At 43.0% G+C, this 14770-nt stretch overlaps 1 protein-coding gene across 1 annotated transcript in view; it reads right to left on the bottom strand.

The window, feature by feature from the left end:
• Positions 1-1781: 1781 nt before the first annotated feature.
• Positions 1782-14770, bottom strand: part of LOC309569901 (high affinity immunoglobulin gamma Fc receptor I-like) — a gene marked incomplete at both ends in the record, with an annotated part of 31175 nt that continues 18186 nt past the window's right edge. Inside the window, 3 exons of the mRNA XM_082275892.1 lie at positions 1782-1907; positions 8975-8991; positions 11677-11745. Of these exons, the coding sequence (XP_082132018.1) occupies positions 1782-1907; positions 8975-8991; positions 11677-11745 (212 nt within the window). The remainder of the gene's footprint in view (positions 1908-8974; positions 8992-11676; positions 11746-14770) is intronic.

The raw sequence follows: 14770 nt of genomic DNA on the forward strand, positions 1-14770 counted from the left end.
ACCACCAAAAGAAAGCTCTCTTTTTTGGAAAAAAAGGACGTCGCACGACTGCGCAATTGTCCGTTAAAGTCATGCAGTGCCGAATCGCAAAATGGGGCCTGGTCAGGAAGGGGGTAAAATCTTTCGGGGCTTAAGTGGTTAATGACCAGGCCATATTTTGCGATTCGGCACTGCGTTACTTTAATGGACAATTGCGCGTTCGTGCGACGCTGTACCTAAATAATATTGATGTCCTTTTTTTCCTACAAATAGAGCTTTCATTTGGTGGTATTTGATCACCTCTGCAATTTTTTTTTTGCCCTATAAACAAAAACAAAAGGACAATTCTGAAAAAATATATATATATATATTTTTCACATTCTGCTTTATAACATTTTCAAAAAAAAAAAAAATTAAAAATAAAAATTGTTTAACATTTTAGGCCAATTTGTTTTCTGCTACATATTTTTGGTAAAAAAAATCACAATAAGCGTATTTTGATTGGTTTGCGCAAAAGTTATTTCGTCTACTAACTACGGGAAAGATTTATGTAATTTTTATTGTTTTTTTTTTACTAGTAATGGCGGTGATCTACGATTTTTAGCGGGACTGCGACATTGCGGCAGACAGATCGGACCCCTAACTGACATTTTTGACACTTTTTGGGCTACCAGCGACATTACTACAGTAATCAGTGCTAAAAATATGCACTGTTACTGTAATAATGACACTGGCAGGGAAGGGGTTAACACTGTGGGTGATCAATAGGTTAAATGTGTACCTAGGGGAGTGATTTTAACTGTATGGGGGAGGGACTTGTGAAATGACCATAGAGACCTGTGATCCTATATAGAAGGATCACAGGCGCGCTGTGATCATTCCAGAGAGAAGAACGGTCAGATGTGTTTACAACAGCCGACCGTCCTTCTCTCTCAGCGGGGAGCGATCGCGGGTGTCAGGCGGCAATCAGAGCCGCCTGACCCGTGCATCGGAGTGCCCGCTGCCGAGTGGGGGTAGGAGCGTGCCGCTGGCGGCGCGCGCCCTCCCCCTAGCGGCCGGCGTGCGACCGACGTAGACATAGATTCATTTTTAGATAATTCCAAGGATATATAATAAATCAGTGTATTTATATACAGCCAAAACATCATTAACAAACGTTTATGTAGCACCACCCCTGTATAGGCTACTGGAAGATAACTGCCCCCAACAGACATGTGCATGGGGGCCCGCAAGGGGGGGCAAGGGGGGGAAAGTGCCCCCCCTGGAACCCTGGAAATTTCCTGGCCTGCTCTGAGGGGAATCTATGGGGACACTGCTCTAAAGGGGATCTATGAGGACCCTGGCCTGCTCTAAAGGGGGTCACATTTCGCTAAATATATATATATATTCTTTGCAGGGAGAGCCTGGAGTACCTGGTGGTGCAAAGAAAACCTGGTAGCAAGGAGAATATAGGTGAAAAGGTAAGGCTAAAGAGGGATCTATGGGGACCCTTGCCTGCTCTAAATGGGGATCTATCGGGGACCCTAGCCTGGCCTACTCTAAAGGGGGATCTATGGGGACCCTGGCCTAGCCTGCTCTAAAGGGGATCTATGGTGGCAAAAATGGGCGGAGCATGGGTGACCTTAAAATGATGCCCCACCCCCCCTAAAAAAAGTTCTGGACATGTGCAATTCATTTCGGAATATAAATTCAGATTCATTTTTGGTTATTCAGAGATTCGGATGTTGAAAATTAGTTTAATTTTGTATATTTGTTTTCTAACAAGTTTCAAATTTTCGGAATGATTCTAATTCAGATCGATCTTAAAATGATTGACCCATTCGAATTCTGTGTGAAGAATAGCTGTTTGTTAAGGAGCGAGCCGGGAAGCTGGCCGCCACTTTCTTAACAACCGGTAACTCATCATCCGGCAGTTTCCACACTGAGAGCTGAAGGTAAACAATAGAATGCCGGCAATAGAACAATCAGAAAAAAAAAGTGTGGGGGCCCCCCCCCCCAATTCATACCAGGCCCTTCTGGTCTGGTATAGATTTTAAGGGGAACTCCATGCCAAAAGTAAAAAAAAATTGTGTGGGGTCCCCCCCAAAATCCATACCAAGCCCTTATGCAGGTAAGGAAGGGGAGGAAGTCTTCGACCAGACAAAAGATTTTGTTTCTTTTTTCGGGTCTGTCGATGCAGCGGGCGCCGTGAATGACGATAGATCTACATCAGGGGACACTGTATTTTATTCTTGATTTTTAATAAAGGAATGGTCAAAAACGTATGTTGTGCCTTTACTAAATTCCGATAAGCCCCCCGCCCACAGACCCCCAGAACCACTGCCCACGGTTCTGGGGAAGAGGCCCTTGTCCCCCCATGTTGAGGGCATGTGGCCTCGTATGGTTCAGGAGGGGGGGGGGGCGCTCGCTCATCCCCTCTTTCCTGGATTGCTGGTCTGCATGCTCGGATAAGGGTCTGTATCTCTGTATCCTGTGTACCTTTGACGTAGGTTAATAAAGGATTCATCTTCCTAGCAGCTGGTGGTGTGCGTCCAATTTCTCCTTCATTTCTACTGCTGCAGCAGTGGCGAGCCGAGGCCAGCACCCACAGCACCAGGATTGCTCCCCTGTGAGATGGTTGTCTTCTAATTTTCGGATAAGGGTCTGGTATGGATTTTGCAGGCTCCCCTTATAATCTATACCAGAATCAGGGCTTTTTTTCAGCTGGAACTTGGTGGAACTCAGTTCCACCACCTTTGGCTCAGGCCCTCTGTTCCCTGCACACCACTATCACTCATAAACACAGAGGTCTGGCTTCCTGGGTTTTCCAAGCGCAGTATGGGGACAAAGGAGATGCTGGTGCCTGGGGTGCAATGCGAATGCTGGCAACCCCACTGGAAATGATCTCCCTACAAGTGAGAGAGGTGACGCCATCTACAGTGTGAGAGGAGGTACTAGAGAAGAAGAGGGGTAAAAGTGAGATGTGGATGGTGGATGCAGAACTAAGCAGCTGTGGAAGAAGAATGAACTCTGCACTCTGCGTGTAGCGCACCCCTGAACTCTGCACTCTGTGTGTAGCCCACCCCTGAACTCTGCACTCTGTGTGTAGTGCACCCCTGAACTCTGCACTCTGTACATAGTGCACTCCTGGTATTTGATGCTCCTTTAAGACCACCCCCACTGAAATTTTGACCAGTTTTGGGAGGGGTTTTTTTTTGGGGGGGGGGGGGTCATCGTTGAGTTCCTGCACCTTTTGTTTGAGGAAAAAAGACCTGACCAGAATCAAAGGGCCTGGTATGGATTGGGGGGACCCCATGCTATTTTTTTCTGAATTTTCTATTGCTGCCATTTATTTGTTTACATTTCAGCTGTCAGCGGGGAACCCTGCTGACAGCTAATGAGTCATCAGTTGTTAAGGGCTTGGCGGCCGGCTTTCCAGCCTGCTCCTTAACAACCAGCTTTTCTTTACACAGGATTGGAACTGGTCGATCATTTTTTTGACCAACCTGAATTCAAATCCTTCCAAAAATTTGGAATTAGTTCAAAAATTATTAAATGAAACGAAATTTAACCAAAATCAACTAATTCCAAAACGAATCAATGGTACGAAATAAGTGTCAATAAATATACCTGAGGTATATCCCCCGCACCACAGTGGGACTAATTAAACAGTGATTATTTGTTAAAGTGAAAATTGCAGCAGCTGAGGACAAGTAAATATGTGAAATTGAATGATAAGCCACTAAAACTAGGGGCTACCTACATCCCTTCAGAGGGATCTCTGAAGACGTCAACGCACTGACGAAACGTGTAAGGTAGAACGCACGTAGTGACATCACGGGAGTGAGTGGAACACAAACCGGAATTTTTATGATATTGTTATCAACTGCATTTATTTAGCATTTCACATTAAGCGCTGTAGGTAGCCCCTAGTTTTAGTGGTACGAAATTAGTAACATAACAAATCTATCCTAAACAAAACACATTTTTCCGTTTTGCACATGTCTAGTCCCCAAAGTTTGCCCTGACCTTGCCACCCTCACAGCACCTCTGGCACCCTGGGTTCTGACATGATTCAAAGAGAAAAAACACTTGCAAAAGACACCAGAGAAACAATAGAAATGGCAAATAGGTATTTTACTAGATGTTCTTCAATCAACCAAGGAAAGAAGAATGTAAATGTAAATATTCCTCAAACTGCAAACTTTAGCATTAAACAGAATCGTAGAGCATATACAATGAAATGGCAATAAACCAGTCAGTAATGACCAACCTATGACCCAAGGCATAAGAGGGAGAAGAAATACTTTTTGTCAAGCAGCTCCACGATGCCATGGGCCAAATAGTATAGTAGACAAAATATATTACAACACAATATGTGAAAAGTGCAATATGTGAAACCTGAATAAGAGTTCCCCTTTTAGATGAGCAGGTTTTATAAGCCCTTTCGGGAGGGGAGGAGTCCTTGATGTAAGGTGTCCAAGATCTTCAGCTAGCTATGAAGGGACCCAAGATGATGCCGTGCAATGGCGACCAGTAACTTGGATGTATCAAGCAAGGTGTCTCCTAGGGAAAGCCTTGGGTGCAGGAAGGAAAGGGTAAAGGTGTCTGCATGCAGTGTCTCTGAATATAATGTTATTGTGAGCTTCTGCCTGCTCACCACTCCTGGAGCTATCAACGCTCTTGGGTGGGGGATGTCCAGAACTGGCTCTTGTAGGACCTGCAGTCAAATAAGAGATGCCCGACTGGTCACCTGACAACTTAGGGATTCAACGTTGGTGTAGATGAAAGTGGCCCCAGATAGCCACACCACTGATGGAAGCCAGGTAGCTGGGGGTCTGCCTTCAGGAATAGGGCTCATTAAAAGAAAGTACTCCACTCCGTCCAAGCCTAGTGCCCGCTCACATCCACAGAAGTGGACTGGTCCCTGCTCTGCAACTGTAGGCCGGTGTATCCCAAGAGAGCGAGCCCCTCCATGAGGCATTCTATTTATCTCCTCACCCAGAATTCCTCCTCTCTCCAGCCAGCTGGAACTTGTAGTTTGCAGCAGGTCCATTGAAATCCTGGCATTCCGGACTACAAATCCCACAATCCTCTGCTTTCACTAATGGTCTCTCTCTCTCTTTCTGCAATTAGGAAATGGTGACATAATCCCCAGGCAGGGCACTAGAGGACACAAAGCTCAGCGTAATCTTTATTAAGTAATGTTCCATGATGGCAAAAGCGATATAGCCGGCACTTGGCTAAAAGCTCTGAATTTAAAGGGTGGTCATTTAATTTTTGTTTTATATAATCATTGATAGAGGTGTTTTTTTTTTTTTTTCTGGATTGGCCAACTTCACAGGAACCACCAATATCATATATGGAAATGTGCAGAGTTTGGTATCATCCATTCCGGGTCCGCTGTCCTTTCTTAGATATTTGTATTGGTCACAGTAGCGTATGTAACAGTCAGATTGTCCTGGAAATAGTTAAAACAGGTCATATAACTGGATTATTGTTATAGGAGAACTGCTATACTGTATTTACAATTCCATCATCTACCAGTGTCTGTCTGTCTATCACTATAATAATGTATATTGAAGGCTTACAGGGTTCACAGAAGAGAATTGGGAGGGGTGATAAGATATAATGCACTCACACCTACCGTATGCAAACATGTGGCCCCACTGGGCTGGGCTTTTAGTTAAGTTAGGGGTTAGGCTTAACGTTAGGGTTAGAGTTAGGGTTAGGGTTAGAGTTAGGGTTAGGGTTAGAGTAAGGGCTAGAGTTAGGGTTAGAGTTACGGTTAGAGTTAGGGTTAGAGTTAGGGTTAGGGTTAGGGTTAGAGTTAGTCCTAGAGTTAGGGTTAGAGTTACGGTTAGAGTTAGGGTTAGAGTTAGGGTTAGGGTTAGGGCTAGAGTTAGGGTTAGAGTTACGGTTAGAGTTAGGGTTAGGGTTAGAGTTAGGGTTAGGGTTAGAGTTAGGGCTAGAGTTAGGGTTAGTTACGGTTAGAGTTAGGGTTAGGGTTAGAGTTAGGGTTAGGGTTAGGGTTAGGGTTAGAGTTAGGGCTAGAGTTAGGGCTAGAGTTAGGGTTAGAGTTAGGGTTAGGGTTAGAGTTAGGGCTAGAGCTAGGGTTAGTTACGGTTAGAGTTAGGGTTAGGGTTAGAGTTAGGGTTAGGGTTAGTTTAAATGCAAGTTTATATATTTCCCTTTAGAAATTTATTTTTTTGCTGTAGAAAGGTATATCCATGCCACAGGTCCAAAACTTTACAGGCACATTGCGGGGACCCCCCAGGCACAATATTTAAAGAAATTTTTCATTTTTATTGTTTCACTTTAAATATGATTAAAATCGCAGCTCCTTTAAAAATGCTTTTTTTTTTTCATTGATATATGTTCTTTAGGGCATTACCCAGGTCTCCATACCCTTTTTGGGGGTAAAATTTGCATTTAAGGCTTTAAAATTAGTTCTTTTGATTTTAGAAGTTCGAATTCCCATAGACTTCAATGGAGTTCGAAAGTTCGAGTTCGGCAAACTTTTCCGATGTTCGCGGTGTTCTGTGCGAACCGAACAGGGGTATGTTTGGCTCATCACTACTCATGGCCAGGGCTGCTGTTAGAAATCGTGGGGCCCCGTACAGACTACCTGGCAGGGCCCCCCCCCCCCCAAGAAAATATTTAAAGATATATTTAGCTAAAATTACAACAAAATCTCTGTTATCAGACACAAATATAACATAACTCGCATAATTCCTGCTAAGCCCCCGTTCACACTGGGGCGACCTGTCAGGCGACCTGGTAGCCTGACAGGTCGCCGTAGGTCGCCTTCCATAGAGAAGCTGCGGACCCGTTCTAATAGGAGCGACACAAGTCGCTCCGACTTTGAAAAAGGGTCCGGAGCTTCTTTGGGGCGACCCGGAGCGACCTTCATAGACTTTAATGTTATGAAGTCTGTGCCGGCCACTCCGAGGTCGCGGTGCGAGCAGCGCGCCGCGACCTATGAGGTCGCCCCGGCAAGTAGCGTCGCCCCAGTGTAAACAGGGCCTAAATCTAAAAAAAAAAAACTATGTTAAATAAAAAAGAAAATGAGATGAGAAAAATATACAGGCTGGGCAGTTGGAGCTCAGTGATCAGAGAGACAGAGAGAGAGAAACAAAGTTACAATTTACAAATGAATTCCTGAGCAGAGATAAGTACTGGTAGGGGGCCCACACAAGGGAGGGGGATTAGTGAGGGACAACTGTCTCTTTCTCAACAGATAAAAGCTGATAGCAGGGAGAGGGACAAATCAGATTCAGGTGCTGGAGGAAGATTTCTGTATTTGTTGTCCATCACTAATCCCCCTCTCTGTGTGGGCCCCCTACAAGAGGGCTGGTGGTCCCCGCCTATCAGCGGCCCTGCTCATGACCTCCCAGCAGCCTCCACTGACAGGGATGATGGTATAGTGCAGGGTGTCCCAGGTCCTTGCAGCACATCTGCCAGTAGCACACCACCGGCTGTAGTCTATAGCATGCAAACTTCTCTGCCCCATTTGCTGCACATAAAAAAAAAAAATTAGAGTCACTGCCACACACATGCCTAGCGTTTATATTCAAGCTTGTCAAAGATGCTGGCTTGACAGATTCTGCCTTTCCGTCTGGTGGATTCTGCCCCCCTTCTGTGATTTTGCAGAATGTGCTGTACCACAATGACAGGTTTCTGACTCATTCTTTTCAAATAGGCCATTCCAGCTCTATACCACCACGTGGAAGGCAATATTGTGGCATCGTTGGGCAATGCAGTCAGCTACAAGGTCCACGTTACTGCTGACATGCATGGTCAGAGACAATATATTTAGTTCACAGCACACTGAGTAACTCTGCAATTGCAACTTGGAAGCATTCAGGACAGGGCTCAGTTCTGCAGCTTGTTGTGCCTCCACGTCTTCATGCAGCTAGTGGAGCTGATGGGACGAGATTTGTCAGCTCTATCCCCTCCTCCGTGCCCTCCTCTGCTGAATTGTCTTATGAACAACAAGTGCCCATTTAGCATTTAAGGGGCTATTCAATGAGTCAGGCTAAAAGGTGCCATGCAGTGCTTTAGATAGTCTGTCAGCAGCTCTCCTGGGTCTCTTCTTTCTTCATGGCTGAGAAAGCAGCAGAAGCCAATTGCTCTCCACCATTGATACCCCCATAGCAAGCTGGGGGCACTAGGCAGGAGGGAGGGGCCAGGAGCGCCGGCGGGGAACCCAAGAAGAGGAGGATCAGGGGTCCTCTGTGCAAAACCATTACACAGAGCCGGTAAGTATGACATGTTTGTTATTAAAAAAAAAAAAAAAGAACAACAGAACAGAAGCATTTATCTACCAAATGATATTAGCCCAACATTCAACAATGATATCTATGTTCTCATGTTCTCATTGTTTTAGAGGACAGCTTGTGTAAATGTTTCCAAGGCATTTGTTTGAGAAGTGTCCTCTCAAGCATTTAAAGTAACCTGATGTCTGCTTCTAATACAAACAAACAGATGCTAACGAAACTATATATATATATATATATATATATATATAAATATATGTATACAGTATACAGGGCTTTTTTTCTCAGAGAATAGGTGCAGGAACTCCCCCGTTCTAAGTCACTTTGTGTCTCCGCCCCCTACCCACCTCCGAGCACTGACCCTTGATTCCAACCCCCTACCTTGCTTCCAGGCTTCCAGTACTGCCCCTTTGGAGAATATAGGGCCAAGTATCATTTTGTAGTGTAATGTATGGAATTTGGTAATGATAACAAGAAAAGCAATAAAATAGATCCCCCGCAACCAGCAGCAATAGACCCCCCTCCAGCAACAAAAGACCCCCAGCAGCAACAACAGATTTCCCAGCAGCAATCATCAATGGAATCTCCAGCAACAGTAGATCTCTTCCAGCCGGTGGCGGAACTGCATTCCCCCGCGTTCCCACTGAAAAAAAGCCCTGTATATATATATATATATATATATATATATAAAACACAACACAATAGTTCTACAAAAAATGAATATGTTGGATACTTACATGTTTAACTCTAGTACCTATAAAGGGAACAAGAAAACAATGAACAGTAATTACTATATTAAATAACAACGTAACACTTTGATATGTACTTCTTGCCAAAGATGGTGTGAAGCAGTGGTCCTCAACCTTTTTGAGACCAAGGTATGGAAAATTCTTCCAAAACCTTTCATGCCCCAACAGTAAAGAATAAAGTTTGTACTCACACAACAAAAGTATGGTAATGCAAACTATGTATTGAAATGCTGGAAGGCTCTGGTGGGACTGGTGTCATTATGGGGGGGGGGGTGAAGGTTATAGAGGAATTTAAGAGACCCTGCAACAGACTTGGTGGCCCTGTAAAGCTTTTGGAGGAAGCTGAGGGGCAATGTGGGACACTGTTGGAGGTTGAGGGCACTATGGTGAGCAGGAGGCTCTGAAGCAGACTGTGGGGGAGCGCTGGGGTCATTGTGGAGGTTTAGGGCTCTAAGGGAGCCTTGGGAACTGTGGGCACTATGGGAGATTGGGGGATGTAATGTGAACTGGGAGGCACTGTGGGAGGTTAAGCGATCTGCAACTGGCTGGAGGCTCAGGAAAAGGGAGGCCGTTGCCTGGCACTTGGCTACAGTGTGGTGGTTATTATAGATCTAAAAATGAACTTTGCAATCACAGTCCTGTGCTGATTAAAGTGGTTTTATTTAGGGATCGACTGATTATCGCAAAGCCGATATATCGAGGGCCGATCTGCACTTTCCCTGATATATTGGAATTGGCCCCTGAGGTTAACGATATTGCCGATATTTCGGGAAAGTGCTGTACTGGAGTTATGCCTGCAGCTAGAGGCATCAACCCGGTATCGGCGTCCATAGCCGACAGTCGGCTGTCTTGTAATGACAACCGATGAGGCTGAGAAGCCGCCCGACTGTCATTACAAGGAGCGGGAGGGTACCCCCCCCTTTGCTGCTCCTGGCCCCTCCCCCCTGTTAATTGTCCCCACAGCAAGCAGCATGCTATGGGCGCACCCGAGCCGAGTCACAGCTCTATGTGTCCATTCAGAAACAGAGCCGCGGCCCGGCCCGCCTCCTTTTTCTTCTTATTGGCTGACTGATTTTGATTGACAGCAACCCTAACCCAAACCCGGACAGCCGAGACACCGCTGCAACTGCTAGATCTAGAGGGGGCTCAGGTAAGTATTAGGGGGGCTGAGGGGGGGGGGGGTTGCTGCACATAAAAGGTTTTTTAATCTTAATGCATTGAATGGATCTTGGGTCTTACTGGCTTTGCTGGGGCACCGGGAACAATTGGCTCCCGGTGTTGTCAATCAAAGCGGGTGATGAGGGACCGGGGGGACGGGGCTGGGTCGATGGACGCAGCAGCGGGGCTCGGGTGCGAACATGCCAGAAGCGCCAACAAGGCACCCGAAAAGAGGAGGTTGGAGGCTGCTCTGTGCAATTTCATTGCAGAAAGCAGGTAAGTATAGAGATGTTTGTTATTTTTAACCACTTGCCGACCGCCTCACGACTATAAACTGCGGCAGTCAGCAATTACAGGCAAAGGGACGTAGGGGTACGTCGCTCGCCCACGAGCCTATAGGAGGCGAGGACGCTCCCGCCCTGCTTGTTCCCTGCCTAGTCCACGCGTGTGACCGGTGGCTCAGATGGCCACCAGCCACTCGCAATCTCCCTCAGGAGAGGGGGAAAGATGTTGATGTAAACAGATGTTACTCCCTGAAGTAATGACAGAGGCTATGCGATCCTGCTATGTAGGATCGTATGTTTCTGTGATTGCTTCACAAGCCACGCCCCCTGACAGTTAGAATCACGCCCCTAGGGACACATTTAACCCCTTGATCACCAGTACAGTTAACCCCTTCCCTGCAAGTGTCATTTTTACAGTAACAGTGCATATTTTTAGCACTGATTACTGTAATAATGTCACTGGTACCCCCAAAAGTGTCAAAAATGTCAGTCAGGGGTCCGATCTGTCTGCCGCAATGTCGCAGTCCCACAAAAAATCGCAGATCGTCGCCATTACTAGTATAAAAAAAACAATAAAAATGACATAAATCTTTCCCAATCAAAATACGCTTATTGTGATTTTTTTTTTTTTTTACCAACAATATGTAGCAGAAAACAAATTGGCCTAAAATGTTAAAAAATTTTGATTTTTACTTTTTTTTTTTTGAGAATTTCATATAAAAAATTTGAAAAATATTGTTATTTTTTCAAAATTGTCGCTCTTTTTTTGTTTATAGCGCAAAAAATAAAAATCGCACAGGTGATCAAATACCACCAAAAGAAAGCTCTGTTTGTGGAAAAAAAAGGACGTCAATTTAATTTGGTTACAGAGTCGCACGACCGCGCAATTGTCCGGTAAAATCACACAGTGCCGAATCGCAAAATAGGGCCTGGTCATTGAGCAGCCAAATCCTCTGGGGCTTAAAGTGGTTAAAAAAATAAATAAATACTTTTACAATCACTTTAATCATTTGAGCTAATATAAGTAAAGTTCAATTAATTATATTCATAAGCATAAAATAAGCTTATTATGATGACAGCAAGCCCTGTATGAGATATCAGGTATACATCTCCTTAATCCATTTATAAATGATGGACATAACTCATTCTAAGTGTCCCCTTTTATCTGGAGAAGCAACATTTAGATATTTACATAGATAGGTTTCAACAAACACAGCACTGTCACAAAATATGATGATGACTACTAACCTTTGGGAAGCTTACTTAAATCTAGGTAGGTGTAGCAGACATCTTGTGGATTGGGGTCGGTGGTTTTTCCTGGAGGACAAAAAAAACCAGGTGATTTCATAATAAAAAAAAATTCATAAAATTACAATGGCATCAAAGTAATCCATCGTTGGTTGCACCTACCGTTAGTAAATAATCAATATCAAACTGTTGTCTAAAGAACGTTGAGATGTAAAGACTAGAGAACTGAACTGTCTGACTTTTATGGTTTTGTACATTTTTTTTAATTCATTTTTGAGATGTAATAATTTGCTATTTTTCATATACAGTATACCATTTACATGTGTGGCATATGGGTAAAAAAAAAAACACCCAGATTGAAGTTTTTCTTACTCACATTGAAATTGAAATTCTCTTTTTTCATTAAATAAAAGCTTGAGTGTACTGTATATATATATATATATATATATATATATATATATATATATATATATATACATATATATATATATATATATATATATATATATATATATATATATATATATATAGGTTTTTGATAGAAGTTTGAAATAAAAAATAAATAAATATATTATATATATATGTATATATTTATACACACACACCACCAGGAGACATTAGTAAAGAACACATCCCGGATGAACCCCCAGGGAGCCCCCAATAAATAGTGAAGATGTTTAAAGAAAGACAACCATTTCATGAAACAATATAGTTTAATAGGCAAAGGACGGCATCAAAAATGTAATTAACCGTGTTAATCAGTGGCTTTCTTTAAGTATGATGATCCTTCTGCACTGATAAAAGTGCCATGTGAAATATTAATAAATAATTATTATTTTGTTTCAGATAGATTTTCATAGATTTATGTTACTAATTTTGTTTAGTTTCGGAATTTGGTTAGTTTGGTTTCGGAATTTGTTTAGTTTGGTTTCGGAATTTGTTTAGTTTAGTTTCGGAATTTGTTTAGTTTGGTTTCGGAATTTGTTTAGTTTGGTTTCGGAATTTGTTTAGTTTGGTTTCGGAATTTGTTTTGTTTAGTTTCGGAAATTGTTTAGTTTGGTTTCGGAATTTGTTTAGTTTGGTTTTGGAATTTGTTTAGTTTAGTTTCGGAATTTGTTTAGTTTAGTTTCGGAATTTATTTAGTTTGGTTTCGAAATTTGTTTAGTTTAGTTTCGGAATTTGTTTAGTTTGGTTTCGGAATTTATTTAGTTTAGTTTCGGAATTTGTTTACTTTAGTTTCGCAATTTGTTTAGTTTGGTTTCAGAATTTGTTTAGTTTGGTTTCGGAATTTGTTTAGTTTGGTTTCGGAATTTGCTTAGTTTGGTTTCGAAATTTGTTTAGTTTAGTTTCGGAATTTGTTTAGTTTGGTTTCGGGATTTGTTTAGTCTGGTTTCGGAATTTGTTTAGTTTGGTTTCGGAATTTGTTTAGTTAGGTTTCGTTTTCATGAATTTTCATTTCACTTTATTGACTTTTACCTATAGGTAAGCCTACATTAAGGCTTACCTATAGGTGCTGTAAATATCACCTAAACTTGCACCGCTTAGGAGATATTTGCAGTGCATGCAGCCAATGCCGTCATCCGCGCATATGCTCTGAAGAAACGGCCGCCCGTGCCGTTTCTTCAGAGCCCAGTGCCAATACTGGCGGCTCCTGCGCGCATGCGCGGTAGTGGTGTCACGCGGCTCCGGCCAGTAATACTGCCGAAGTCCGCAAACCTGAAGAAGACGGGTGAACATGAATGCGGCCAGCAGCGGGGACATCGCGGGCTTCGTTGGAGGTAAGTGTCACATAATGTGCTAGTATGCGATGCATACTAGCACAATATGCATTTACTTTGCAGGGAAGAAAAAAAAAATTGATGAGTTTACTTCCTCTTTAAGTAGCAGGCTGATAACACATCAGCTGTCAGCGGACATCTACACTGACAGCTAAAATGCAAATGAACTAATGACGACAATACAAACCTTTTTTTAAAAAAAGGGCCTGCCCCCCCAATCAATACCAGGGCCTTCAGGACTGGTATGGATTGTAAGGGGAACCTCATGCCACAATGTAAAAAAAACAGAAGACGTTGGAACCCCAAATAAAGTGATACAATAAAAATGAAAAATTTCCTTTAAATATAGTGCCTGGGGGCCCCCTCATTCTGCCTGTAAAGTGGTGCATCTGTAGCATGTATAGAACCTGCTGCAGCAAAAATGAAATTTCTAATGAATAAAATGAGGTAAATCACATTTAAGTTGACTCACAGTTGCAATTGCCAGCACCCGGCTAAAAAATTAAAGAAAGAAAAAAACGGCGTGGGGTCCCCCCTCAATCCATCCCTCACCATGGATCACTCACCATGTATCCAGATATAGATCCTATCACTCATCTTCCATACAAACTTTTTTTTAAAAAAAGTGCATGCCCACCCCAATCAAAACCAGGCCCTTCATGACTGGTATGGATTGTAAGGGGAATCCCACGGCAAAATGCATTAAAAAAAAAGACGTGGGAACCCCACTTAAAGTGATACAATAAAAATGTAAAATTCCTTTAAATATAGTGCCTGGGGGGTCTCCTCATTCTGCCTGTAAAGTGGTGCATCTGTAGCATGTATAGAACCTGCTGCAGCAAAAATGACATTTCTAAAGAAAAAAAATGAGGTAAATCGCATTAAAATTGACTCACAGTTGCAATTGCCAGCACCCGCTATTTAAAAAAAAAAAAAAGAAAGAAAAAAAAAAGCGGCATGGGGTCCCCCCTCAACCTATCCCAGGCCCTTTGGGTCTAGTATGGATTTTAAGGAGAAACCCAGGGAAAAATTAAAAAAAAAAACCAGTGTGGGGTCCTCCCAAAATCCATACCAGACCCTTATCCGAGCACGCAGCGAGCACTAGGAACAGGTATTTGGGGAGAGGGAGGATTTGTACTAGGAGGGGATATTTAGGGGGAGCATTTATACTAAGAGGGGGGGGGGGGTTAGGGCCAGAAAATTACAAATACAAGAATTTTCTCCTCTAAATTGGGATTTTAAGGGCAATTGTTACACATAATGTAAAAAGTTGAACATTTTATTAATAAAAAAAGGTACATGAATCAGGGGCAGAA

Source organism: Pelophylax lessonae, assembly GCF_965119305.1.
Source record: "Pelophylax lessonae genome assembly, chromosome: 13".
Taxonomy (NCBI): Eukaryota; Metazoa; Chordata; class Amphibia; order Anura; family Ranidae; genus Pelophylax; species Pelophylax lessonae.